The sequence below is a fragment of the Littorina saxatilis genome, linkage group LG9, assembly GCF_037325665.1.
Source record: "Littorina saxatilis isolate snail1 linkage group LG9, US_GU_Lsax_2.0, whole genome shotgun sequence".
In the NCBI taxonomy this organism is placed as follows: Eukaryota; Metazoa; Mollusca; class Gastropoda; order Littorinimorpha; family Littorinidae; genus Littorina; species Littorina saxatilis.
The window spans coordinates 6,111,976-6,139,860 of record NC_090253.1 but is presented as its reverse complement, the minus strand read 5'-3'; the positions used below and the strand labels follow the sequence as shown (position 1 = coordinate 6,139,860).

At 39.8% G+C, this 27,885-nt stretch overlaps 1 protein-coding gene across 1 annotated transcript; it reads left to right on the top strand.

Moving 5' to 3' along the window:
• Nucleotides 1-6,933: 6,933 nt before the first annotated feature.
• Nucleotides 6,934-10,913, top strand: LOC138977022 (uncharacterized). The gene is made up of 2 exons (XM_070349912.1): nt 6,934-6,970; nt 9,145-10,913. The coding sequence occupies exons 1-2, from the start codon at nt 6,934-6,936 to the stop codon at nt 10,911-10,913; spliced, it is 1,806 nt and encodes a 601-aa protein (XP_070206013.1).
• The last annotated feature ends 16,972 nt before the right edge of the window (nt 10,914-27,885 follow it).

Sequence of the window (27,885 nt, the reverse complement as noted above, 5' to 3'; positions counted from 1 at the left end):
CTGCGGTGTTTTTATGGTCATTTAAAAAGGATGTTCACAAACAAACATATTTTTTTGTTCAGTTACTTTTTGCAGCACTGTCAGCCGGACAGAACAGACTGTATGTTAATACAAGAAAAATGTTCATTCAAAATGAACAGGCGTCCATGTTACTTTGACAAAATGAATATTTTTGTTAAAGAAGCTGGCAAGCACACCCTTTCGAATATAGCGGAAGTAGTTTCGACCCTAAATGCTTAAGTACTTAGGCCTTAAACTTAAGTAGGGGTTGATAGAATATTTTAATATAAGTGCAGTTTATTTTCAAAGTTTGGAGTCGTAGATCATTCTTTTTGGATGCAATGTGACTAGCATGTATCAGTGAAATTTGTTGTTTAATTCTGCAAGCAAATGTGTGTGCTGTTATTGCATTATTTACAAAAAACGCACAGAAAAAACCCACTATTTTCGACGACTCACTGCGGAGCAGAGCGTGCAATATACGCTCTGCTGCAGAGTTATTCCACGTGCGGTTAGATAGACGCTCATACATGTAAGTACAGTTTATTTTCTAGGTTTGGTATCGTAGATAAATTTTTTCGAATGCAATGTGAAAAACAGGTATTGATACAGTTTGTTGTATAATTTTGCAAGTGAATATTTGTTTATTGGCTGCATGTTTGACAAAAACGTTGTAAAATAAACACTTTTTCGTTGCTTTTATTGTTTGCTTTGATTGCAGCCAAACGACTTGCTCTACGGGGCTGAAAATAAAGTGGAAGACACTTTGAGATATAAGGAATTGGATAGGCCATCATACGAGAAGGTGTAGAAATCTGCTTGCTGGCAGCTTTAAGTGTTACAGCGACATCAGAAAGCTCTAAAAGCTTTGTTTTTTTTTTAAATGCATGATTTTCATAGTTTGTCATTTAGACAATGTTTGTAATAATTAATTTGATCGAAAAAAATAGTGTAATATACAAATAAGAAAATGTTTCAATCACATTTTTGCTATCCTTGATGAGAAGCGAGTTGAAATGTGCCTAAATAAAGTCACACCTTAACATTTTTTAGTGTTTGCCCACTAAGGCATTTGCAACATGAAATTTCAGTATTTTTTAAGTTTTTACCCCCCCAAAATGACATGTTTTAACAATTTGAAGTTTTTGTCTGAACATGAAGTGACATTCTAAGATCTGAAAGCTTTCTTTTTTTTTTAATGCAACGTCATGAATAATATTTTCAATTTTTTGAAGCTGGCAAGCACACCCTTTCGAATATAGCGGAAGTAGATTCGACCCTAAATGCTTAAGTACTTAGGCCTTAAACTGAAGTACGTGTTGACAGAATATTTTAATATAAGTGCAGTTTATATTTCAAAGTTTGGAGTCGTAGATCATTCTTTTTGGATGCAAAATGACTAACATGTATCAGTGAAATTTGTTGTTTAATTCTGCAAGCAAATGTGTGTCTGTGTGTGCTGTTATTGCATTATTTGCAAAAAACGCACAGAAAAAACACTATTTTTGACGACTCACTGCAGTTATCCCAGGTGTGGTTAGATAGACGCGCATACATTGTAAGTACAGTTTATTTTCTAGGTTTGGTATCGTAGATAAATTTTTTGCAACGCAATGTGACAAACATGTATTGATACAGTTTGTTGTATAATTTTGCAAGTGAATATGTGTTTATTGGCTGCATGTTTCACTAAAACGCAGTAAAATAAAAACTTTTTCGTTGCTTTTGTTGTTTCCTTTGATTGCAGCCAAATGACTTGCTCTAGGGGGCTGAAAATTAAGTGGAAGACACTTTGAGATATAAGGAATCGGATAGGCCATGACACGAGAAGGTGTAGAAATCTGCTTGCAGACAGCTTTAACATGACATCACATATTGATATATTTTTTAAGTTTTTGCATATATATTACCCCATTTTTGAGGTCACGTTTTAACTTTGGTTAAGTGTTTGCCCACAACTGACATTAGATTACATTTAAACATTTTACATTATTTTTCTAGCACATGTTCATGTTAGTCTGCGCCATCCATTTCTGTGAAAAATACGAGTGTTCAACATTGATGAAATCATGGACATGCGAGTTGGCACTGTCAAGAGAAACATTTGTAGTTTTAGTTTTGGAAACACGGCGTCGCTTTCGTCTGTCTTTCTGTGAAATAGAGTGTTCAACATTGATGAAATCATGGACAGGCAGTCTTGATGAAACATTTACAGTTGCCTCAATAGCATGTGCTCTTTGCGAAAAACAAAAATTGTGTTCAGGTTCAAGTCCAAGGTTGATGTCATCATCAGCACGAGCATGACAGTTGTCATCAGCATCAATTTCATTTTCAGCTGTTGCTGTGTGTATCATAGAAACATTTCCACATGAATGACTGGTGCGTGACTCAGGGAAATAAGCGTGTTCAAGTGAAATATGTTCCGAAATGTCCTCTATACTCAAGCCAGGAAAATAACTTTGTTCAAGTTCACAAACATCCTGTATGTTCAATTCAGTGTAAGTACTATTTGCATGTAGGAAAGCTTCTTCCATGTTCCGCCCATTGTTAAACACAGACATACTTTCCTGTTCAACAAAAATGTCTGACAAAGAATTAGGCTGTTGTGGGTTCAATTCAATCCCAACATTGTCACTGTCAGTGGCACATTTCCCTTTCATGTTCAAAGGAGTCTTAGATGAAGTGGTACATTTGCGCTGATTTGTTTTTTCTTTTTGATCTCTGTCAGTGTCACTAATAGTACTAGCAGTACTGACTGGATTTGGAGTACAAAAATCTGTTGGCATACTGGAATGACCTGGTTTGAATGAACCAAGCTTGTTCTGTCATGAATCTCAAACAAAATCGCACAAACACTCACACACACCATCGCACATACACACACACACTCACTAACACACACACACACACACACACACACACACATGCGCGCGACCAAGTGCGCGTTCAACAATATTAACAACGAGAGAGAGAGAGAGAGAGAGAGAGAGAGAGAGAGAGAGAGAGAGAGAGAGAGAGAGAGAGAGAGAGAGAGAAAGAGCCGGAGAGACGGACGTACATACATCCATGACACGCACGCACACACACACACACACACACACACACGCACGTACACACGCACAAACACTCACACACACCATCGCACACACACACACACACACACACTAACACACACACACGCGCGCCCGATCTAGGCCAATCACAAGCTCTCGTGTGACGCGTTCCTCCTTATATGGAAGACGGTTAGCGTGCTTTCGGATAGCACTGCAAACGCTCTACACGAATCAAAACTGGCCAGTTCATTCACAGAGAGAATGACAGCGGGAAAGGGCAGAGAATGCTGAATCCAACGCTATGTGTCATGTCGGAACGGGGTTGGGAGAATTTGGCGTAACTAACAGTCAAACAAATGCATTTTTGGCATTTCAACACACAATGAAAATAAATTCTTGACACAGTTGGTTTTGAAACACCTTTATTTTGCATAAAATAAGTGTTTTATGTGAAAAACATCGGTTGAACCTGAATTAGAAAGGATTATTTGGTATAAATATGTCAAAATCTCAAAACTGACCACTTGAACACACAACACGATTTTTGACTTCAGACGAGTGTAGCCCCTGGCCTTAAAAGAATTCTTTGCATGGCCTCGGCGTATGGGCAGTAGCTCTAAACGTAAACTATGGCAACAACAACAACAATTCGGGGACGCCTAGAATCACACAATAATGTATCTGGAGTTTTTGCAGGCGATGTCTAAAAAAAAAAGAAAAAAAAAGTAGAGGCTCCAAGACGGCTCCGTGTCCGACGCGGGTACTATGCACGCGGTGATGTCTCTATCGACGAAGTTTCGGTTTGATAGTAGTAAGGGCAGTAACTCAAGACGTAAATGTGGCAGTGTCCCATAGGCAATCGCAGAGTTATCCTGTCCACAGGCAACGCTTACTTGATCCCAATTACTAGGCGTCCTCGGGGACGCCTAGAATAAACGTGATATAAACACAGCCGACAGCAGCCGCTCTACGCGAACTTCCTGGCCGGTCTCACTTTCGCACCGCAGCGCAAAGAAGGATGAAGCGTCTCTGTATACTCTATAGTCTCTGATACGGTCTGAATGTAGCGTAACGCAGGGATTTTTTTTCTGAATAAACGGCTTGAAGTATAACTCATATTTATGTTACTGTGATTGTGATTTTACGTGTTTGTGTGTGTGTGTGTGTCAGTGTGTGTGTGTGTGTGTGTGTGTGTGTGTGTGTGTGTGTGTGTGTAAGGGTTATTGAATGATTAATGCTATTTGATGTTAGAAATGCAATTGATCTGTAGTGGGTGCACTCTCTCTCTCTTTCTCTCTCTCTCAGTCTCTCTCGGTCTCTTTCTCTTCTTCTCTCTGTATATATTTCATACTTTATTTTTCGTGCTTCTGTGCTGTTTGTGGTTTTTTGTTGTTGTTGTTGTTGCAAGTTTTGGCCAAGTTTAATTGACAATACGTAACATGTACTTGAACCTCAATCTTTCAATTGTTTACGTGCATGAACAAGATACACAACAGACACATAATGATGATGCACAGATAAACACTTCGCTTCGCTTCTTGGCTTTGCTCCTTCCACAATGCCAGCAAGCAAAATCACAGTATTTGATATTATTTATATACTTTTTTTTAATTCTTGGCATTCATTGTGGGGCCATGTGCAGTCTTTTGAGATGTGAATTCGACTTGCAAATTACGTTTTTATTTTTTTATTTTTATTTTTATTTTTTTTTATCTCAGTTGCATGCAGGCTGCTTTAACCCTTTTTTTTTCTTTTTTTCTTTTTGGCGGGGAGCATCCTTCTTCATTGATTTTTTTTTACCTGCTTTTTATATTAATGTTTCTACTTTAAATATACCTATATCATTAACAATACTATTTCTAAATGTATTTTAAACAACTTTTCTATGTAACAATTCCCTCTCAAAAATGCATACAATATCCAGAGGGGAACCATATCTATAAATACCAACACACATTTTGGCTATCACAATCAAATAATTCACATAACTTATTATTGCCTTGGAACTTTGTAAATTTTCAAACACGCCCAAAAAAACTTCCTTTACGGTAATTTTAATAATCATATTATATTTACAATTCACTTTATCCTCAACGCATTTCCAAATGGACATAATTTTCGGACAATTTTTTTTTTTAATATAATCAATTTCGTTCTCACAATAAGTACAACAATTACTCGAGGAAATACCTATTTTATACAATAAAATATTTGTGGGGTAAATATTGTGCAATATTTTCCATTGTAACATTCATAATCTTGTTTCAGTGGTTACTTTGTTTACCATTAACCACTGCTCTTTTCCCGGCCTGAAATCAAATTTATTTTCCCAAAATGTAACTATAACCGGCTCCTCATACTTTTTCTTTATAATAATTTTGCGAAATTGACAAGGCTTACTCAGATTCTTTAAACCGTTTAATCCACATACATTTCCATTTGCAGAGCGTACGTAGTGCAGCTGCTTTAACTGCTGTACAAATGACCCTATATTCAAAGAATCCAACCTTCTGCTGCATAACATTAATTGGCAAAAACTCATTATTAACAGATACATCCTTTACTCGACAAACGCCTGCTTTAATCCAATCGCTAATAAACAGCGTTTGGCCGCAATACATTATATCACTGCTGTTCCATCAATACGTATCACTTAATAACATTTCTCCACCTACTGCTCTCTGAATCATGTCCTTATTTTTCAACCAACAAATTAACACTTGTTTCCACTGTTGTTGTTGTTGAAGTACTAGTTTTGTTTTCGTTATTCTTATTATTGTTGTTTTGATTGGTCTGAAATAAGAATTTACAATATCGTCAGCCAATTTATTATTTTGCCTCTAAGAGCACATTCATCAGTTTAACTTGTTTTGCTCCGTTATTAAATCATACATTCCATTGCTATGTAAACTTGTATCTGAATAAAATACTGTTTAAACCAACGAGCTTCTATCTTTTCAAGATCCCCTCGACCCGATTGAGACGCGCTTGAGTGTTAACTTGATAATGCCACAGCTGACTGACGTGTGACCTATTTCGCTCTGCACTGTGCTTTAATCGTGTCATTTCGTCTTCTATGCGTGTAAAGTTTGCTCTCAGCTTGCAGTGTAACACGCCAGTTTGTAACTATGAGTAGATCGACACGACAGTCAACAGGCGCATGACTAGCAACAAATAACCGTAGCGAAGATGTCTGTCATATCGCTAATTGTTTCTGTGCCGAATATGCTAATTGAAAGTCATTTAAACACGCTGTGCAACCAACTCAATGTACTGTGCCATTTTCCACGTCTGTGAAACAGGTGTGATGTCAGTATTGAATGTCGTATCTTTGTAAAGCGGTGTAATATACTCGGACAGGTCGACACTGAATTTCTCAGGAAGAAACACTCATGCACTCAATGTGTTGTTTATGTACACGCTAGGGCCTTAGCTGGTTCTAGCTTGAACAAATACGGGCTGACATTCCTCGGCGTGGCTTCTATTACGCAGTCAGTGATTTCAACTCGAGGGGAAAAGTCTACTTGAGTCAGTCTGAAGGTAACTTAAGGGTCATATGTCTCTCTGTGAATACTTTTACAAATTAGGGATACTTTAGGGGTATCTGTGCTTTGTGGCCAAACTGAATTACTCAGATGGGACCCTTGGGAGACCGAGCATTGAAGATGACAGTCTATCCAGGTGTGTTATACAACACTGTCATATTTTCCGTTCCAACAAACTCCATTAGCAAAAATATTAACAATTTATGTTTGCATGTTACAGTTGTAAGAATCAAGAACGTACTTTAATATGTTTAAACTGATTCCATTTGAACAAAAAGCTTGGTGTATAAGTAAAACCTAAATTGAAAGGCGGCCACAAAAACGTGTGTACCAATATGGCGAGAGCTTGTGGCCTTGATAACGTGCTACTGCGTTAGCCGAGTCTACTAATCAGTCGTCGCAACCACTCTTTTTCTGAAAAACAAAAACAAACAAAAACTGGGACGTACGACGTTCGCTTCGGTTAAGAATTGTTAAATTTTTGTGAGGAGGTCAACATTTTAAGTAACAAGTGTTCAAAAAACTTCATTTTACTGTGATAGACCTAATTTGTTAATAGTTTCAAACACGGAAACCACCATGTAAACTGAGACAGGAAACAATATTTGATCGGTCCCGCATAGCCAAGTAGGTTGAAGCGACTTTAAAAACCAAGAACCAAATGTAAACGTACACTGCATACACACAACACCAAGGCAGCCAAGATAAGATACAAAATGTTATCGGCGTGTTTGTACCGTTTTCGATATGAACTTGATGTTATATACTGAAAGGCATAAATTCTGCAAATAGTGCATTGAACGATTTTGCTCTCAAACGAAAATCAGATTGAACCTGTAATTTGTAGTTGACATCTTGAGTGTCGGAGCAAATGTTTCACGCTGTCAGCGTACGCTTTGCAGTATTGCTGATCCAGCCACAGCTCACTGTGCTAATGAAGACAATGGGCTGAACGGGAGACAATAACGTAAAAACGATAGTGTATGGCCCTATAAAATGCAACTGGCTGTTTGGCTGTATCAGATATCGCAATCATGCCACGACTTGATGAAGGAGAGAGACAGCAAGCGATTGGGATGCTTAGAGCTGGCCAAAGCATTGAACGTGATGAACACTGAACGTTTTCCGAAATCATTGCGCTTGAACTCAGTCACTTTTTTTGAACATTTGTCATTTCATGATGTTTTATTCAAAATCAATAAAGCAAAGGTTTATAAACACTAAAATGGCCAATAAATAAAATATTCAAACATTGAAAACATTCACCACTGAGTAGATTTTTTGTGATTTTTTAAAGTTCAGTTTGCGGAATTTATGCCTCTCGGTATATTATATATGCCCAAATGAGTGTGGTCAATTATGTATCTATACATCCGTAGATGCCTTTCATTTGTTTCATGGATCCTAATTCTATGGACTTTTTTGAGTGGTAAATGTTGAAGGATGAAAGAAAATATATTGTGAGTGGACGGATGCAGGCTTTTCATTAAAAGCCTCACAATGATGTGTTTGGCAAAACAAAAGAAAAAACACAAAAACAACCTTGATGTTATAAATGATTTTTCCCGTTTTGTTTTTTTCTGAAGAAGAACTGGATTTAGACGGACTAAAAGATTAAACCTGGGGACCCCCCCCCCCCCTCCTCCCGGACAATTTGATTAGTCTTTTAAAGGTGATCAAGATGTTTAACACGATTTGAAGTTACAAGTTATTAGACAGGTATAAGCTTTTTAGAACTTTACTCATGTTACTGTGAGATACCTGAATGTACATCGTTTCAAACACGGAGACCACCATGTAAACGAAGAAAGGAAACAATCCTAAATCGACCCCGCATAGCCAAAAAGGTTGAAGGAATGTTAAACGCTCAGTTTGCATATTTGCTTTCCAGAGTTCAGAAAGTTTTAACGTGCATTATATGACAACACTCACATGGCCTTACTCTGCGTAGACACAATCACATGTACAATGGACGTCCAAAACGGTTTAAGATAAAAACAAAATGTCTTCACCAGCTACTTTCGTTTGTTAACACTGAAAATTGCAAGTTCAGACACGCGTGTGTGTTGTGTTGACAAGAACGACTTTTAACATATTGACATTGCACTACTGTCAATAACATTGCGAGTAGAATAAATGACTTCCACTTGCAAGGAAGTCAAGTGAAGGTCTACTTTAGTCATTGTATATGTTCAGTGGGTATGTACATCTGTGTTTGTATTTGGAACGCTTGCCATTAAAACAATGAACCATGTGAGTCCATGCAAAACAGAATGCTATGTACAACATGATTTGAATATTTGCGTCACACACACACAAACACACACACACACACACACACCCACACACACACACACACACACACACACACACACACACACACACACACACACACACACACACACACACACACACACACACACACACAAAAAGTACAATCGTGTTATCCCAAAATGTAAACAACAGTCTTAGAAAGATAATGCCCTGGTTTCCAAATTGCTCTCTAAATAAATGTAGGTTTCTAAACCTTGTGTGTGTGATTTCAGGTTGCCATAACTCCCTGGACTCTCTATCCGGTACTCTACCTGTTTCCATGGCAACGGGAGGTACGCCGCCACACTTAGCTGGCGAGGAGAGAAAAGAGTCTCTGATCTGTTCTCTCTGCCTGGAAGTGTTCACCTGCCCCAAGTTACTTCCCTGCCACCACACCTTCTGCTTGACGTGTCTGAAGGATCTGACGTCACGACAAGGTACTGCGTCATTCTCCTGTCCTCAGTGTCGTCTTGATGTCGTCATTCCCGCAGGAGGCGTGGCCGCCTTTCAGAGCAATTTCTATCTGCGCTCCGAAGATCTTGAAAGAGCAAGAAACAAAACTATGTGTATGACTCACCCTGATCAAAACCTGGACCTTTACTGTGCTGACTGCAAGCAGGCGGTGTGTCTGAAGTGGGTGCTGACCAAACACAAGCAGCACGACACTAAGGATCTCTCGGAGGTTGCCACTGAAGCCAAGGAACAGTTAAAGAAAGACGCGGCCCGCCTGCAGGAAGCGGTGTCCTACATGACTGACGAAGTCTCGGCAGAGAGCAAAGAGTTGAAAGATGTGCAGGACAAGAAGGCAGCACTACAGGCAGCCATCAAGCGTAAGCACGCCACGCTGGTTGCCTTGGCCAACAAGGTCCGCGATGTCTCACTGGCTTCCCTCGACACGGTCAGTGGAGAGATTGAGAGTCAAGTCAGCAAGGAGCTGGACATCAAGCAGAACAACCTGGATGAACTGAGTCTACTGCAACAACAGACACAGCAAGCCATCGACAGCGGCACCAGCTGTAAACTGCTCACTGTTGCCAAGGAGATGAGAGAGGGGCGGGGCAGTCCCCAGGCTGTGAAGAACCTGACGTCAGACAAGAGAAAATACGTCAGGCGACCGGTGCTGAACCGGGAAATGACGGAAGATGTTATCGAACAATCTATTACACAGTTCTTCGGCAGTGTCCAGAAAGTACAGATGGAAACAGTAGTTCCCGAGGTTACGGTGAAAAAGTTGTTTTCTTGTGGAGACGGGGATGACACTGAAGTGTTCAGTCTGTGTCCCAAGGATGACGACACTGTGTGGGTGTCGTTTGCACAACGTAAGGCAAAAGAAGATGCACCGTGCGAAAGATTTGACATAAAAGGAGCCAGTTTAGGGACACAGAAAAATTGCTTTGGAAAACAGACCTATAAATGTCTAGGTGGATCAAAGAGTATGTGCACGATAACGGAAACAGGAAGTTTGGTGCAAACGTTCGACAAGTCCCAGAAAAGCACAACCTTTGAACTAACCAACATTTTGGCCAAAGACGCTTATATCAAATCAGTCAAAGTAACATCAGAAGACCCATTCAAAATAGAACACACACTACTCTTCAGCATCGAGGTGGGAACTCACCGTGCGTTCGACGTGGACAGCAGCGAGCAGCTGTTTGTTGTGGTGGAGGAGGCTCAGTCACCTGGCGGTCAGCGTAAAGTCCTCCTGTATCGCCGTGACCAGCACACTCCCGTGTCCACCTACACTCCTCCCACCGCCGCCTGTCAGCCTTCCGACGTGTGTTGCTACAGGCTGGGGGGCAGGGAGGTCCTGCTGGTGGCTGACCAAGGCACGGACAGTGTCCACGTGCTGCACGTAAAGGGCGATGAACTCAAGTTTGACCGCTACCTGGCCCCGGGCTGTCCCCTCTTGGTGCAGCCCACAGCTCTCAACACGGACTCTAAGGGTCGCCTGTGGGTGGCCTGTAGAGGGGGCAACATCCTCACCTTCACTCCCATCGCGTGAAGAATTCCTTTTGTCCATTTGTACTCAAAGCGAAGTTTTGGCCTTGTGGTTTGAAACTTGTTTTCAATAGACGATTTTCGGAAATAACACCGTTGGGTTTGTATGGGTTGTGAAAGTAAAAATAAAGTTGCACGTGCTCCTGTCCACGTGTTTCCGACACACCCCTCGCTAGTGATGAGCCCCTGTAATGTGTGTCCGACACACCCCTCGCTAGTGATGAGCCTCTGCAATATGTGTCCGACACACCCCTCGCTAGTGATGAGCCCCTGCAATATGTGTCCGACACACCCCTCGCTAGTGATGATCCCCTGCAATATGTGTCCGACACACCCCTCGCTAGTGATGAGCCCCTGTAATATGTGTCCGACACACCCCTCGCTAGTGATGAGCCCCTGCAATGTGTGTCCGACACACCCCTCGTTAGTGATGAGCCCCTGCAATATGTGTCCGACACACCCCTCGCTAGTGATGAGCCCCTGCAATATGTGTCCGACACACCCCTCGCTAGTGATGAGCCCCTCCAATGTGTGTCCGATTGAAAATCAAGGGCATTCACTCTTTCACAACCCACACAAACCCGACACAGTTATTTTAGGAATTCGTCTATTCAGTTGAGAAACCAATATCGTGACTCATGTACATACATTTTTCTCTCGATCGTAATTAGGTAGATGACGGCCCGTACTCCAGCTTACGCTTAAACTCCTGTCATAATTAATTACAATTTCAGTATGCAGAAGTTAGCTCGATGGCGGACATACATAACAACATTAACTTGATTTTCAAAGATGATAAAAAGACTTGAAAAATAAAGTAATAGGGGACAGATTAAGCATGCAACGTCTACTTATAAATAACGTGAACCATTCATTAGTGAGGTATCTCTGTGGAGTAAAAGCCAAGGGTCTGCCGCACAAGGCAACTGCAGCCCAGAGATCCCGAAGCAAATCACCCCAGGTCATATTGTTCATCACTAAAACGAACTAATAGGGTGTCAAATTTTTGGACAGAATTAACAGAATCGAGTTCTTTGGTTTGTTGCTTGATGAAGGAATCATGGAGAACGTGATTGGTAGCCTTGTCAGGGGACAACTATCGAGACGATGCCTTCAGCAGATATGTATTAATTTTGGTCGTGCCGGTTGGTGTTTTTGTTTTGATTATCCAAGTTAGCTGTTACTATACTCAAGTTAGCTGTCAGTAGTAGCTGTTGTTGTTGAAGTACCTCTCCGTTACTGAGGGTTTGTTTATATCTCTCGATTCGTCGGTTCTTGGACTCATGCTCTTAGTAAGTGAGGCTGCTGTTTCTTTTGTACCTCTCAGTGACTGAGGGTTTGTATACATCTCGTGTCGTATCCATTCTGTACAATTTGCGCATTATGTACAATGAGCAGCATATCTTGCACATTGTATACAATGAGCAAGACCATAAAGTTGCACATTGTATACAATGTGCACCGAGTGAGCAAGATTGTTGAATGGCGTTCAAGCTACACTGATATATGAATCATAGTGAATGGTTGAATGGAATATGTGAGTAAAGTGTTCAAATAACGATGTTTGTTATGTTTAAGCATTGTTTTAATTCTCATTTCGCTAAAACTATACAGTGCATTAGGAATTTAATTAGCTCTCATTAGCTGACGTTGTTGTTTCTATCTCTTACTTTTAGCATGACATGACAATGTGAGCGTTATTATGAACGAATGTTATGTGTGTGTGCGTGTGTTGAAACAACATTAATTGTTGTATTTGTTTTTATTGTTTAATTAAAGGGGCAGTCAACAGGTTGCTGTCGTTTCATGTTTTCGGGCCAAAAAGAGATTGCTTACTCTTTTCTCTTTACTCTTTACTCTAGGTAAATATTACAAAAAATATATTTTAAAAAAGAAAAGATTTTGAATATTTTTTTGAAAACAAATTTGTTTTGGATTTTTCGTTCCATTCTTTTCCTTATCACATGCACGCCAGTTCAAAACGCCGAAAGCAAAAAAAAAACGCATGCATATTGGTCAAAATTGAAGCGAGTTACGTCCGTTTTAAAATAAAATATATGATGTCATTCTACTTCCACTACAAAGTTAAATGTTATTTCCAGCCAAACTAACAGCGCTATCGATGTGCGGTTTCACTAAAGGGGTTCCTATGCATCAAAGAATTTTTTAAAACAAAGTTGTTTTTAGCTGTTTTTTGCCCCTTTAATTTAAAATAATTAAATTCTTAATACACTGTTTAGTTTTAGCGAAATGAGAATTAAAACAATGCTTAAACATAACAAACATCGTTATTTTAACACTTTACCATTCACTATGATTCATATATCAGTGTAGCTTGAACGTCATTCAACAATCTTGCTCACTCGGTGCACATTGTATACAATGTGCAACTTTATGGTCTTGCTCATTGTATACAATGGGCAACAGTTTTGCTCATTGTATACAATGAGCAAAACTTGTTGCTCATTGTATACAATGAGCACGATATACTGCTCATTGTACATAATGCGCAAATTGTACAGAATGGATACTATACATCTCGTGTTCGTCTGTTGTTGTACTGCTTCTCTCAGTAAGTGAGGCTGCTGTTACTATTGTACCTCTCAGTAACTGAGGGTTTGTATACATCTCGTGTTCGTCTGTTGTTGTACTGCTTCTCTCAGTAAGTGAGGCTGCTGTTACTATTGTACCTCTCAGTAACTGAGGGTTTGTATACATCTCGTGTTCGTCTGTTGTTGTACTGCTTCTCTCAGTAAGTGAGGTTGCTGTTACAATTGTACCTCTCAGTATCTGAAGGTTTGTATACATCTCGTGTTCGTCTGTTGTTGTACTGCTTCTCTCAGTAATTGAGGCTGCTGTTACAATTGTACCTCTCAGTAACTGAGGGTTTGTATACATCTCGTGTTCGTCTGTTGTTGTACTGCTTCTCTCAGTAAGTGAGGCTGCTGTTACTATTGTACCTCTCAGTAACTGAGGGTTTGTATACATCTCGTGTTCGTCTGTTGTTGTACTGCTTCTCTCAGTAATTGAGGCTGCTGTTACTATTGTACCTCTCAGTAACCGAGGGTTTGTATATATCTCTTGACTCGTCTGTTGTTGTACTGCTTCTCTCAGTAATTGAGGCTGCTGTTACTATTGTACCTCTCAGTTTCTGAGGGTTTGTATATATCTCTTATTCGTCTGTTCTTGGACTGCTTCTCTCAGAAAGTTCTGAGTGACCGAGGCTTGCTGGTGGTGGCGGTGCATCTTTCTTGTGGATCGTTTTGTAGACTTCAGTAACCTATAGGCTGAATAGCCCAAGGCCCGAGTGTATTTTGGGCCGACAAAGTTGTGACAATCGTGAGGTTGCTATCCAAGGCTGATTAGAGAAGAAAGGGTAAGGTAGCTGACAACCAATCCCACGTGTGTTGGTCGCCAGACTGCCTTCTGATTGGTCAGGTTGTTGTGTGGTCAGGTGGTCATGACGGGGTTTCAGCGTAACTAGCAGCTGATGCAAACAGCTGGCTTGTTGGAGTGGTTGTAGAAATGTTGTGTTTCTGTTGTTGTTGCTTATCTTAAAACTTCTTCTGTGTGGTACTAATAATCCAGTGTGTTTGTTGTGCTTGGTGCTTTTGCATAGTCTCCTGATTTGGAAGACTTAGAATAGCAACGTATGTTTGTTGTAGAAATACAAAAAAACACGAGAAAAAATTGTTTTAGACAAAACGAAGCATTCACGAGTACGTCGACCTAACGTTCTGTGCAATAAATAGACATATATATACATATTTAAATGGTCAAAGGAAAGTACTATTCTCCGTATACGTTAAATTCGAACTCAATCTGGCGAGAGGCGAAAGGTATGTTGTTGTATGAGTTTTTTGTGGGTGTATATATAGTCGGTATTTTGGAATACTCCGGATTCCATTGTGTTTTGTTTGTGCTTCCGTTCTTAATTTTGGTTTCAGTTTTTAGGTTTATTACTAACTGTGGCTGTAGTTGTCGTATTGTTAGTGGTTGTACTTGTTCAATCTTTTCATTGCTGGTTAATATCGTGGATGTTGTTGTGGCTGTTGTTGTTGCCATCGATGTTACTTGTGCATCTATTTATGATGGATTCATGTTTTTTTCCCAATCCAGCCATGGACATTGCTGGGGATTTTATGGATGTAAAAGTTATGTATTTCCGTTGTTGGTGTTTGTTGCTGTTAATTGTTCTTCTGTTGTATTCTTTTTTAGGCTTATTATATTTGGGATGGAAACCCAGCTTGTTTTTGCGCATGGAGTTTTTATATATAGTCTTCTCATTTGGAAGATTCATATCAGCAACTTATAGTTGTTGATTTTGTGGCTGGATAGAATCGGTATTTTGTGGCTGGATAGAATCGGTATTTTGTGGCTGGATAGAATCGGTATTTTGTGGCTGGATAGAATCGGTATTTTGTGGCTGGATAGAATCGGTATTTTGTGGCTGGATAGAATCGGTATTTTGTGGCTGGATAGAATCGGTATTTTGTGGCTGGATAGAATCGGTATTTTGTGGCTGGATAGAATCGGTATTTTGTGGCTGGATAGAATCGGTATTTTGTGGCTGGATAGAATCGGTATTTTGTGGCTGGATAGAATCGGTATTTTGTGGCTGGATAGAATCGGTATTTTGTGGCTGGATAGAATCGGTATTTTGTGGCTGGATAGAATCGGTATTTTGTGGCTGGATAGAATCGGTATTTTGTGGCTGGATAGAATCGGTATTTTGTGGCTGGATAGAATCGGTATTTTGTGGCTGGATAGAATCGGTATTTTGTGGCTGGATAGAATCGGTATTTTGTGGCTGGATAGAATCGGTATTTTGTGGCTGGATAGAATCGGTATTTTGTGGCTGGATAGAATCGGTATTTTGTGGCTGGATAGAATCGGTATTTTGTGGCTGGATAGAATCGGTATTTTGTGGCTGGATAGAATCGGTATTTTGTGGCTGGATAGAATCGGTATTTTGTGGCTGGATAGAATCGGTATTTTGTGGCTGGATAGAATCGGTATTTTGTGGCTGGATAGAATCGGTATTTGTTGGAAGACTTCTGATTCCCTTGTCTTTGCATTTCTTTCATTTTCTTTAGTTCCTTCTCTCTTTGTTTCTTTCCCATTTTCTCTGCGTCATAGTTGGTGCTTGTACGAGTAAGTAACTTCAGAGTTCAGATCACATGTTTGGTCAACAACTAGGCGAAGCGTCCGGTCTCTCTGGCTGCGCATTCCCACACTACCGTGGATCCCATTAGTTCCTACATTGGTTTTTTCCCGATTAGATCGTTCTCCAGTCTGCCAAAGGCTGCAAGTGTAGAAAGCAGATAAGAACATCGGATATTTTTTTGTCCCAGATTGTTATAGTGTGTATATGCGTTTTACATTTAGTCAAGTTTTGACTAAATGTTTTAACATAGAGGGGGAATCGAGACGAGGGTCGTGGTGTGTGTGTGTGTGTGTGTGTGTGTTTTTTTGTGTGTGTATGTGTGTGTGTGTCTGTCTGTCTGTGTGTGTCTGTCTGTCTGTCTGTGCGTGTGTGTGTGTGTAGAGCGATTCAGAGTAAACTACTGGACCGATCTTTACGAAATTTGACATGAGAGTTCCTGAGTATGATATCCCCAGACGTTTTTTTCATTTCTTGGATAAATGTCTTTGATGACGTCATATCCGGCTTTTTGTAAAAGTTGAGGCGGCACTGTCACACACTCATTTTTCAATCAAATTGATTGAAATTTTCGCCAAGCAATCTTCGACTTTGGTATTGCATTCAGCTTGGAGGCTTAAAAATTAATTAATGACTTTGGTCATTAAAAATCGGAAAATTGTAATTAAAATAATTTTTTTATAAATCGATCCAAAATTACGTTCATTTTGTTTTTCATCATTTTCTGATTCCAAAAACATATAAATATGTTATATTCAGATTAAAAACAAGCTCTGAAAATTAAAAATATAAAAATTATGATGAAAATAAAATTTCCGAAATCGATTTAAAAACAATTTCATCTTATTCCTTGTCGGTTCCTGATTCCAAAAACATATAGATATGATATGTTTGGATTACAAACACGCTCAGAAAGTTAAAACGAAGAGAGGTACAGAAAAGCGTGCTATGCAGCACAGCGAAACCTCTACCGCACTATTCTGGCTTGTCGATTTCACTGCCTTTAATTGGCCACGAGCAGTGGACTGACGAAACTACGTGTATGCGGTCTTGGTGAAAAATGCAGTGCGTTCAGTTTCGTTCTGTGAGTTCGACAGCTTGACTAAATGTTGTTATTTCGCCTTACGCGACTTGTTGTTTATTTAAATTCCCTTTCTGTCATGCAATCTTCATAATTGTCTTCTTCTTCCCTTGTTTTCTTCGTCTGTCTTGTTTCTCTGTTATCTTTCTGTCTGTCTTGTTTCTTCTTCGTGTTCGTCGAATCCTTTTTGTGCTTTTTGGCTCACGTAAGTGTAGCCTATGCGATGCTAACTTTTGTCTGTCTGTGCGTGCGTGCGTGCGTGCGTGCGTATGTATGTGTGTATGTCTGTGGTAGAAACTTTAACATTTTTGGCTAAACACCGAAATACTCATTTCACGTGGTTAATTTTCAAGCACCATCTTCAAATTATTGAAGCAATGATCAACATTGTGTCGGCATGTGTGTAGTTAAAGCGTGTATCCAAAGAAAACGGGTGGTGGGGGGTTTTGAAGGGGTACAAGCAGTTGACTGGTTTGTGTCGTGTTTGGTATGTAGACGGCAGGTCAGGTGTCAAGATCAGGTCAGGGGTCGCGCGAAGGATTGTGGTCCAGTTCTCACCTCGCCGATTCGCCGGGGAAGACGATTTCATGTTGTTCGGTTTCTAAGCTCCAGAAAAGTAAATAAAGAAGATACCAAAGGGAGATTTCCTACAATTTGATCTGCACAGCGTGTTTCCAATGTCCACGCGAGGAAGAGCTGTCGAAAGCGCGGCAGTCAGTGTCGATCTTGCAGCCGTATCCCGGTAAGTTCAGAGACAGATCTAGTGTCTTCCACTCTGATAACGTGTCACCTACTGTTAATCCGTTTTGTTTTAATTTCTTTTTATTTCAGCAGACACGGATGTCAAACACAGTGCTAGGCAGTCACCTCTAGTGAAATGAGTTGATCTAAAGTGCCTGTATTGTTTGGATGTCTTTGCTCGTGGTTCGATTTATGTGAATTTCAAGACTTGCAGTAGAGTCTCAAGTTAAGTTTACTCTGCCCGAAAAAAACTGTCCACCATTTACTTGAACATGCAGATATAAGGAAACGGAATGAATCTGTTCTCAAAGTCAAAATGATCACGATTTTTTCCTCAGATTCAAAACATGCACTGTCATGGTTTTGTCTGTACACTTTAGTAAGTCTTAAGTACTTTGCAACAACTTTCTTGAACGTGAAAGACAGTTTTTGAATGCTAGATCTGTATTGCGTTTCATTCCAGACTCGATCCTCTGTTTGCTGTTTACGCACTATCATATGATTCGCTATGTAACGTTTGGTAAGCTTACCTTGCAGCAGCTTTCTTGTCTTTGTTGGCATTTCTGGCTGTGTTGACCGTCAGAATTATTTTAAGAACCAGGCTGCTGCAGTTGACATGTTTCGCATATTGTAGGGTTACCATGCTGCATAGGTAAAGTGGCTTGTATAACCTGACTATTCTGTTTCAAAACACTGTTTATATTTGTGTAGGTTGTAGTCATCATAACTAATCGCATTTTGCCATTTGTTTCAGAAAGGAGGTTAACCTACAACAAGATCGACGCTATGTCAGATATATGCCTCAGCCACATGAAGACTTCCGAATTTAGATCTACTCGGCATGGTGACAAGTCTTGATGAAAAGTATAGGACTGAGGACAGCAGTGGAAAAAGTGCCCACATGGCAGGTACCTAACCCATTACCCTAGTCATTTTATCTGTTTGCCTTCTTTTGAAAATTATACATGGAGTTGATATGATGCGTTAGTTTTAACTGTGTGTGTGTGTGTGTGTGTGTGTGTGTGTGTGTGTGTGTGTGTGTGTGTGTGTGTGTGTGTGTGTGTGTGTGTGTTTGTGTGTGTGTGTGTTACGGAGTGAGTGAGTTTGTGTTATGTTACTGTTTGTCAAGTTGATTTCTTACGGGAGCCTTGAAGGCTTCGCCTCTTGTTCTCATTGTTTCTGTTTGTTTTCTTTTTTTAACAACAACAAACTTAAACAGAAACAACAAGAATAATCACAGGAAGGAAATGACGAACAAGAATTGCGAAAACATTAAGGGTTTGCGAAATGTACAGGGTGACACGAAAAAAACAGATCCCACCAAAAGTTTAATATTTTCTGAAATAATCAGCCGATTCTTTTATTTTTTCAGGTGAGCCAAGCTGAAATGATGTTCTAACAGCCCACCAAGTTTGAGCTTCAAGATGTCATGGACAACGGAGCATAAGACATTTATAGTCGAGGCCTATTTTCGCCGGCGAACAGATTTGCTCGGGCTGCGCACAACAGACTCTCTGACTGAATCAATATTCCTCGGTGTCCTTGCTGATTTAGGGATAAGTTCAGAGACCATGGGACTGTCAATAACCTCAATAGTAAAAACCCTAACAGGGGATCCCACTCTGGTCGACCTAAATCAGCAAGGACACCGAGGAATATTGATTCAGTCAGAGAGTCTGTTGTGCGCAGCCCGAGCAAATCTGTTCGCCGGCGAAAATAGGCCTCGACTATAAATGTCTTATGCTCCGTTGTCCATGACATCTTGAAGCTCAAACTTGGTGGGCTGTTAGAACATCATTTCAGCTTGGCTCACCTGAAAAAATAAAAGAATCGGCTGATTATTTCAGAAAATATTAAACTTTTGGTGGGATCTGTTTTTTTCGTGTCACCCTGTATATAGTTAATGATGATACATGTTCTCTAAAACACTCTCTTCAACATAAACAACTAATGAGGGAGAGGCATGGTTTACGTTCAATATTGATATATTCATGTCGATTCAATTCAACTTTCATCAGCGTGTGGTTGATATGGACCAGGAACTAAAGGGAGGCAAACACAGATTAAGCGAACAAAAAATCAGCAAGCTTTTCCGTATAAAACTGTGATAACAAAAGTCTGCAGACGGTGTCCGGAATGTTAACGAAAACAAAAACTACAACTGCACAGTCCTTTGATAGAAGGCCAAACCAGGCCGCCATAAAACGACCTCGTGCCTTCTTCTGCCAAGTGTCTTTAATACATGAAGAACAATGCTTGTGCAGCAAATATCAAGAACAGAATGTGAAGAAAAACATTCAACAACTCGAATTTCTAGGCAAGAGAAAGGGAAAAATAAAATAAACTTGCCAAGAATTGAGCAATTACACATCAGCGTACGTTTTATTTATCCAACACGCCTTGTATTACTTTTCAGTCATTCATTCAAAAGTGCGTACATACAATATTCATGTAGTATTAAAACTGTAATACGTGGGACAATCGGGCCGACTTTATTATGGAATAATGCATGCATAACGTATAGTGGCAAAGTTTTATTTTTTGAAAGTTGGATACAACGAGGTGTATTGGTATTAACTGACATTGTACGTTCGGGAGACATATTATCATATCAAGATATATGTGATTTGATTGTATATTCGCCAAACCGAATTCTTGAATATAATGTTGTAAAAGCTGCTGTGTCATTATTTATGAGGAAAAATGTTTTAAATATGACTGATGATGATGATGTACCCCACTGTTTAACGGCAAAAATGTGTTAAGTGCCAAAGAATATCGGAAAGAGATTATTAATATGAAAACAGATGTACCATGTTCCGGAGGATTTTGGAAGAGAAAGTTTAATGTAGAAATTGATGAACGATCTTGGATAGTTGCCTATCAGTCAACACAAGAGACTAGATTAAGAGTTTTACACTGGAAAATTATGCACAACATTTATCCGACCAACATTCTCCTGTGTAAAATGAAAGTAACGGAAACTAATAAATGTAATTACTGTTGTGATGTAACTGATTTAATTGAACACTTCTTTTTTGAATGCCCAGTTGTATACAAATTCTGGAAGTTTATTGAAGAATTTATTTTTCGTACTTTAGAAATTAAGATTGTTTTGAAAGTTAGTGATGTTTTATTTGGTATGCATTTTGTAATGGTGAAAAAGGCAACTATGTATAAATTGAACCACATTATCTTAATCGGAAAGATGTGCGTTAGTATATACAAAAAAACAAATTCGTTTTTACCGTTGGAAAGTATTTTTAATAGGCAGTTACAGATAAGAAGCATTTTTGTGTGAGTGTTCGAAGAACAAAACGTTAAAAAAAGTTAGCTTGTTGTACTCGATAAGTTGTATTTAATTCATTGCATGAGATATTGTTGATTGTTGTTATTTATTTGAATAATATTGTTTGGAAAAAAACAAAAAACCAAAACAACAACAACAACTGTAATACGTGCAGTATTGTTTTCAAATGTTATTCATTGTATTGTATCAAAATTGTATTCATTGTTTTGTATTCAAATCTAATATGAGCAAATGTGAGAACCAAAGAATTTAATTATGTCAAAAGGCGTACAAGAAAAGACGTGTTTTCACGATACAAGCGTGTTTTAAATGACGGATCAGCCGACTTCACTGACAAAATCTGTACAAATTTGCGGTTGATGGTCGCTTCTCAGTTGGGCTTATAGATGTGAAGAGTTTTGTGGTTGATCCAACTTTTTTGTATTAAATCTAACATGCATTACAGTCCGGCCGTTTCGAACAGATAAACAGATAAACATGTAAAGTGAAAACAAAATCGATACGTCTACTCGTCTCTCTCTCTCTCTCTCTCTCTCTCTCTCTCTCTCTCTCTCTCTCTCTCTCTCTCTCTCTCTCTCTCTCTCTCTCTCTCTCTCTCTCTCTCTTTCTCTCCCCCTCTCTCTCACTTTCCCCCTCCCTCCCTCCCTCTCTCCCTCCCTATCTCTTACTCGCTAACACCATCAATATTATATATGTATTCTAAAACTGATTTTTGTTTTGATGTACAATTTTCATTCAATTTTCTTTTCATGTTTACTTGCTTTTCATTTAAACTGTACCCTCCCCAATCACATAATTCACCTCCCCCTCCTTCCTTCCTTTACTGTCTTTCTTTATCATCATTATGCAACGTTCATTACGTTATTAATAGATTTGGTTTATTGAGACACATTTTTCAGCCGTTACCGCCTTATGTTGTACTGTCATGCAGGAACACCACTATAAGCTTCTAGCTTGTTGCTGTTTCTGTGAACTTTGTATACATGTCATGATTGTAACCTTTGTTAAAATAAACTTATGTTTAAACCAACATGCATTACTATATTTGCAAACAATACTACAGATTCAAACAGTTTCTCTGTTGCAACTTCGACAATAAAACTATGTTGATAAAGAAAGCAACAGGTGTCAACCACTGCTCCTTTGGTATAACTGTGAGCATGATTTACAAAAGAAATATGTTTTAATTTTTAAATGTAAGCTCCGTAATGAAAAAGAGGTTTTTGGCGTGTGAAATGCTATTTACAGATAAAATAAGAGAATAAGCCAGGTTAGTCGGGTACACATCGATTTGTACCTGTTAATGCAGGTCTGAGTGTAGCGTAACGTATGAATTTGTTTTTGAGTGTGCCATATTTTTTTCTGAATAAAACACTTGAAGGATAACTCATATTTTTGTTACTGCGTATGCGATTTTACGTGTGTGTGTGTGTGTGTGTGTGTGTGTGTGTGTGTGTGTGTGTGTGGTGTGTGTGTGTGTGTGTGTGTGTGTGTGGTGTGTGTGTGTGTGTGTGTGTGTGTGTGTGTGTGTGTGTGTGTGTGTGTGTGTGTGTAAAATATATCAATGGCAAAAGATGTATGACGTTCCATTGCGAAAGAAATAACAAGCAAACACTTGAACGCAATTTACATGATTAAAACCTGATACGCTATCCTTGTTAGACCAGAGGGAAAAGAGAGCAATGATGAATTCAATAGTCTCGACATCAATACCCAAAACCTTACCACACACACACACACACACACACACAGACACACAGACACACACACACACACACACACACACACACACACACACACACACACACAAACAGACACACACACACACACACACAAACACACACACAAACAGACACACTCACACACATACACACTTTTTGAATTCGTAACTCAGTTTTACTTTATCTGTTTTCCAAAAGTCTGTGTGTGTGTGTGTGTGTGTGTGTGTGTGTGTGTGTGTGTGTGTGTGCGTGTGTTTGTGTGTGTGCGCGCGTGCATGTGCGTGTCAGTGTGTGTGTGTGTGTGTGTGTGTGTGTATGCGAGCGCCTGCGTGCGTGTGTGTGTGTTTGTGTGTGTGTGTGTGTGCGTGTGTGTGTGTGTGTGTGTGTGTGTATGTGTGTGTGTGTGTGTGTGTGTGTGCGTGTGTGTGTGTTTGTGTGTCTGTGTCTGTGTGTGTGTCTGTGCTTGCCTCATGTTTGCTTGTCTGTCCGTCCGTCTGCCTGTCCGTCTATCTGTCTGTCAGTGTACTGTTTCAGTCCTCTCCTTCGCGGAAATGCTGACTACAGCTCATTGTCTTCTCCCATCAACAACCGTAACAACCCATGAGCAGTGATGTGTGTTTATGTAATGAATACAAACGCGTCCCACACCTGGAGACTAATGACCAAATGACGGCCGATCAATCGATCTCGCCCATCACAACCCACTGACAAGGTCTCTGTCCATGCATTCAGTTCATTTGGTGTCCGAACCCTCCCCCCCGTGTACACTACATTGGGTGTGGACGTTAAAGATCCCACGATTGACAAAAGGGTCTTTCCTGGCAAAATTGCTTAGGCACAGTTAATAATTGTCTACCTATACCCGTGTGACTTGGAATAATAGGCCGTGAAAGGTAAATATGCGCCGAAATGGCTGCAATTACTGGCCGTATAAAATTTCATCTCACACGGCATCACTGCAGAGCGCCTAGAACTGTACCCACGGAATATGCGCGATATAAGCGTCATTGATTGATTGATTGATTGATTTGACTGCAGCGGCTGGTCGAGATGCGGATGTGATGTGATTTAAAGATGCAACGTTATGTATTGACGCGATGACTCTTTGCTTGTTATAAGACATGAGGTTTTTAGAGCCTTCTTGAGTTTACAGCGACTGTTACACTTTAACGTAAATGATTTCAAACACGGAGAGTTCCCTATGAGTTGAGAAAGGAATTAAACTTGCACCGGTACCGCATAGCCATACTGTTGAAGGGACGTTAAACAACAACCAACCAAACATTTTGCTGGTCGGTCGGTCGTCGGAAAACGGGAACTGTCGCACAATGAGAATTCATCACACACAAAAATAAAAATAAAAATAAAACTTGGAAGAATAGAACAGTTCGCAGTCAGGGCGTTGATATTTTTGGTATTTTTTTGGAGGGATTGTCTTATTTTCTCCCATGAAAAAGCCGGACCAGACCCGAGATGATGATCCGAACTGAGAGGGAGCGCGCCTTTAAGCTAATCAGTGACCCTCCACCACGGATTGAGTCGCATGTCACCTTTGCATGATTTTCATATGTTTACCTTTTCCCAAAGAGTGTGTATGCTCTATCCAGTGGTGAAAACCGTTTTAGTAAAGAGCAAAAACTGTTTGAGTTATAAGCCTGTGACTAAGGTGACCCTCACACTGTTACCAGACACTCCCCGGACTTATAATTATTAAGCCTAGCGCAGAACCGCGCGAGGTGACATGCGACTCATTTCGTGGTGGAGGTCATAATTTATTCAGACAACATTGTGCGATTGTTCAGCTTGGAGCCTGTTTATTATGCAGTTAATCTCTGTGTTAACACTGTTTTTGAATTCAGCGTAGCTCTTGTATATGTGAGTTTTCTGGTAAAAATAAGCTTGGTAAATAGCGGTTATAACGAGCGTAGCTTCACAAAACGTCCATGTGATTGATGACAACATAGTGAGAGTTGCAACGGGTGTTTACCACTGTGTGTGTGTGGTTGTGTTCTTTACTTCCCTCTTTCTTCGACAAGTTTGCAGTGAGTTTCCTCACTTTGTTTTCATTTTCATTTCATCTGTGTCAGAAGCCTATCATAATAGAAGCAGCTAGGTACTATTACCAGCAGTCGATAGAGCTAATGAACAATGTTATCTACTTATAGCATTTCATCCACTTGTTTCTGTGCGTATTAATTTGTGAGTTCACAACACTTCTCTCTGACAGTCTATGAAGCACCGTCAGTGTATGTACTTATGCAACACAAACTTATGGTGGTCATCTTGCCAGGACCATTCCAGTTACCAGAGAGACTAAGATGGTACTCTTTTAATTGCGCAAAACAAATATTGTTTCGCCTTTTTCAGTCATGCTCAAACACCCTTGAAGATGATACAAAGTCTGTGTGTATATTGTGCAGTTCAAACAATATCCATGATACAAAGTCAGTGTGTATATTGTGCAGTTCAAACAATATCCATGATACAAAATCAGCGTGTCTATTGTGCAGTTCAAACAATATCCATGATACAAAGTCTGTGTGTATATTGTGCAGTTCAAACAATATCCATGATACAAAGTCTGTGTGTATATTGTGCAGTTCAAACAATATCCATGATACAAAGTCTGTGTGTATATTGTGCAGTTCAAACAATATCCATGATACAAAGTCTGTGTGTATATTGTGCAGTTCAAACAATATCCATGATACAAAGTCAGTGTGTATATTGTGCAGTTCAAACAATATCCATGATACAAAATCAGCGTGTCTATTGTGCAGTGCAAGGTATATCCATGCGTATATTATGCAGTGCAAACAGTATCCATGTGTATATTATACGATATTTGTATTTTTCACCAAAATATGACATTTTACACAGATCGAGACAGTCAGTGTTCCTCCGAGACCGCGCTAGTCGTCAAGGTGAACAATGGCTGTCGAGATCTGTGTAAAATGTCATATTTTGGTCATTTATGTATCGATCACAAAGTAATGTTTTATTCATCATTTGTAAAGCTAAATATGTCAGTTAGGATTACGTTAAGAATCACAGTGTTTTTCGCAAAATCATATTTGACCTTCCCCAGTAAAGAAATTGTAAAAAAAAAAAGTTAATAAGGCGACCCCCTTTTGTCTTTGCACAGATGTGTTCATATTGCTTAGAGGAACATGTGCAGAAAAATGTGTAATAGATTTAAGCTGCGGTTTGAACACACTAATAACCCCTTAAGTACGCACTTTAAACTGAGGGAATCTTAGAACCGTGGTAAAATTAAATGTACAGAGGTGATGAACAGGAAATCTCAGAAAAAGAGAGAGTTTTAAAAAAAAAAGCTGGTCCAGCGTGAGACGAACTATGCCCGTCTATGGCATGGAAAAAAATACACAACGACAAATAAATCAAGCAAACACAAGCTAAACAGTTGAGTTTGCAAACTTCTTGAAAGAATAGCGTACATAATCAGCAGCAACAATGACATTACTCATTAGATCCAAAGCGACAAGAAGGCATAAGTACACCACAGTCGAACCTGTTTATAACGATCACCCAATGGACCGACCCAAGGTGGTCGTTATACAGGCAAGTGGTCGCTATGGGAAGTCAAAGGTGAAATATATTGAGCAGAAACACTCGCCTGGGATCCTTGGGAGTGGTCGTTAAGAGCAGGTGGTTGCTTTCGAGAGGGGGTCGCAATGGCAGGTTCAACTGTACAGCATTTTGCCAGCGTTCACTGTTAGCTGAAAGTGTTTGTGACGGGTCGAGAGTGGGCCTGAATTTTGATGTGTGCGTAAGAGAAAGTGTGTGTGAATGTATACACAGTGTGTTTGTTTGGAAGCTTGATATTTTGATTAATTTTAACTTGCTTAAACACCGAGTTGACTCTTCTGCTGCTGGTTTTTTAAATGATCGATTTGTTAAAAGGAATTGACGTGTTCACGATTTGTTGATTATATTTGACGTGGTATTATTAAATTGATGGAATAGTTGAAAGTATTTTATATGTTATGCGTCTGTGTGATTGAGTGAATGTGTCTGTATGCGCGCGGACTGTGTGTGTGTGTGTGTGTGTGTGTATGTGAGTGTGTTCACATCCCGAGGTTTACAGAACGAGGATTTCACGGTAGAAATAAATCATCCCACATAGATTATTGACTTGCATCACAATAGGTCATGGCATCTTTACTCACTGCCCATTATGCCGGTTGACAACGAAACTATGTATGGGGCGATTTATATAGCGCTTGACGTTCTCTAAGCGCTTTACATATTAATTTCTGCCGTGTGAGATGGAATTTTTTACTCAATATATCACGCATTCACATCGGCCAGTAAATCTCAAGCCAATTAAGGCGAATATTTACTTTTCACGGCCTATTATTCCAAGTCACACGGGTATTTGGTGGACATTTGTATTATACAATTTTGCCAGGAAAGACCCTTTTGTCAATCGTGGGATCTTTAACGTGCACACCCCAATGTAGTGTACACGAAGGGACCTCGGTTTTTCGTCGCATCCGAAAGACTAGCACTTGAACCCACCACCTAGGTTAGGAAAGGGGGCAGAATATTGCTAACGCCCTGGCCGAGGGTCGAACTCGCAACCTCTCGCTTCCGAGGCAAGTGCGTTTACCACTCGGCCACCCAGTCCTTTATGCGCGCGGAGTTTGTGCTTAAGACTTCTTATAATCCTCAAACAACATATCAACTTCCCACTGACCAGATATAAAATCAGTAATTTCGTTTGTAAACAAGCAAATAAACCATAACAAAATAGGAAACACATTTTGCCATTTTTGTGAAACAGCTGGGTTGTCAGTACTGAATGGCTTTTGATCAGTCTAATATACTGCATGACTCGGATAAAGCGACACTGAGTTTCTCGGGGAGAAGGCACACCTGTGCCGGCTCAAGGTGTTTTTTTGACGGTACACCCTAGCTGGTTATACTTCCTGTTAA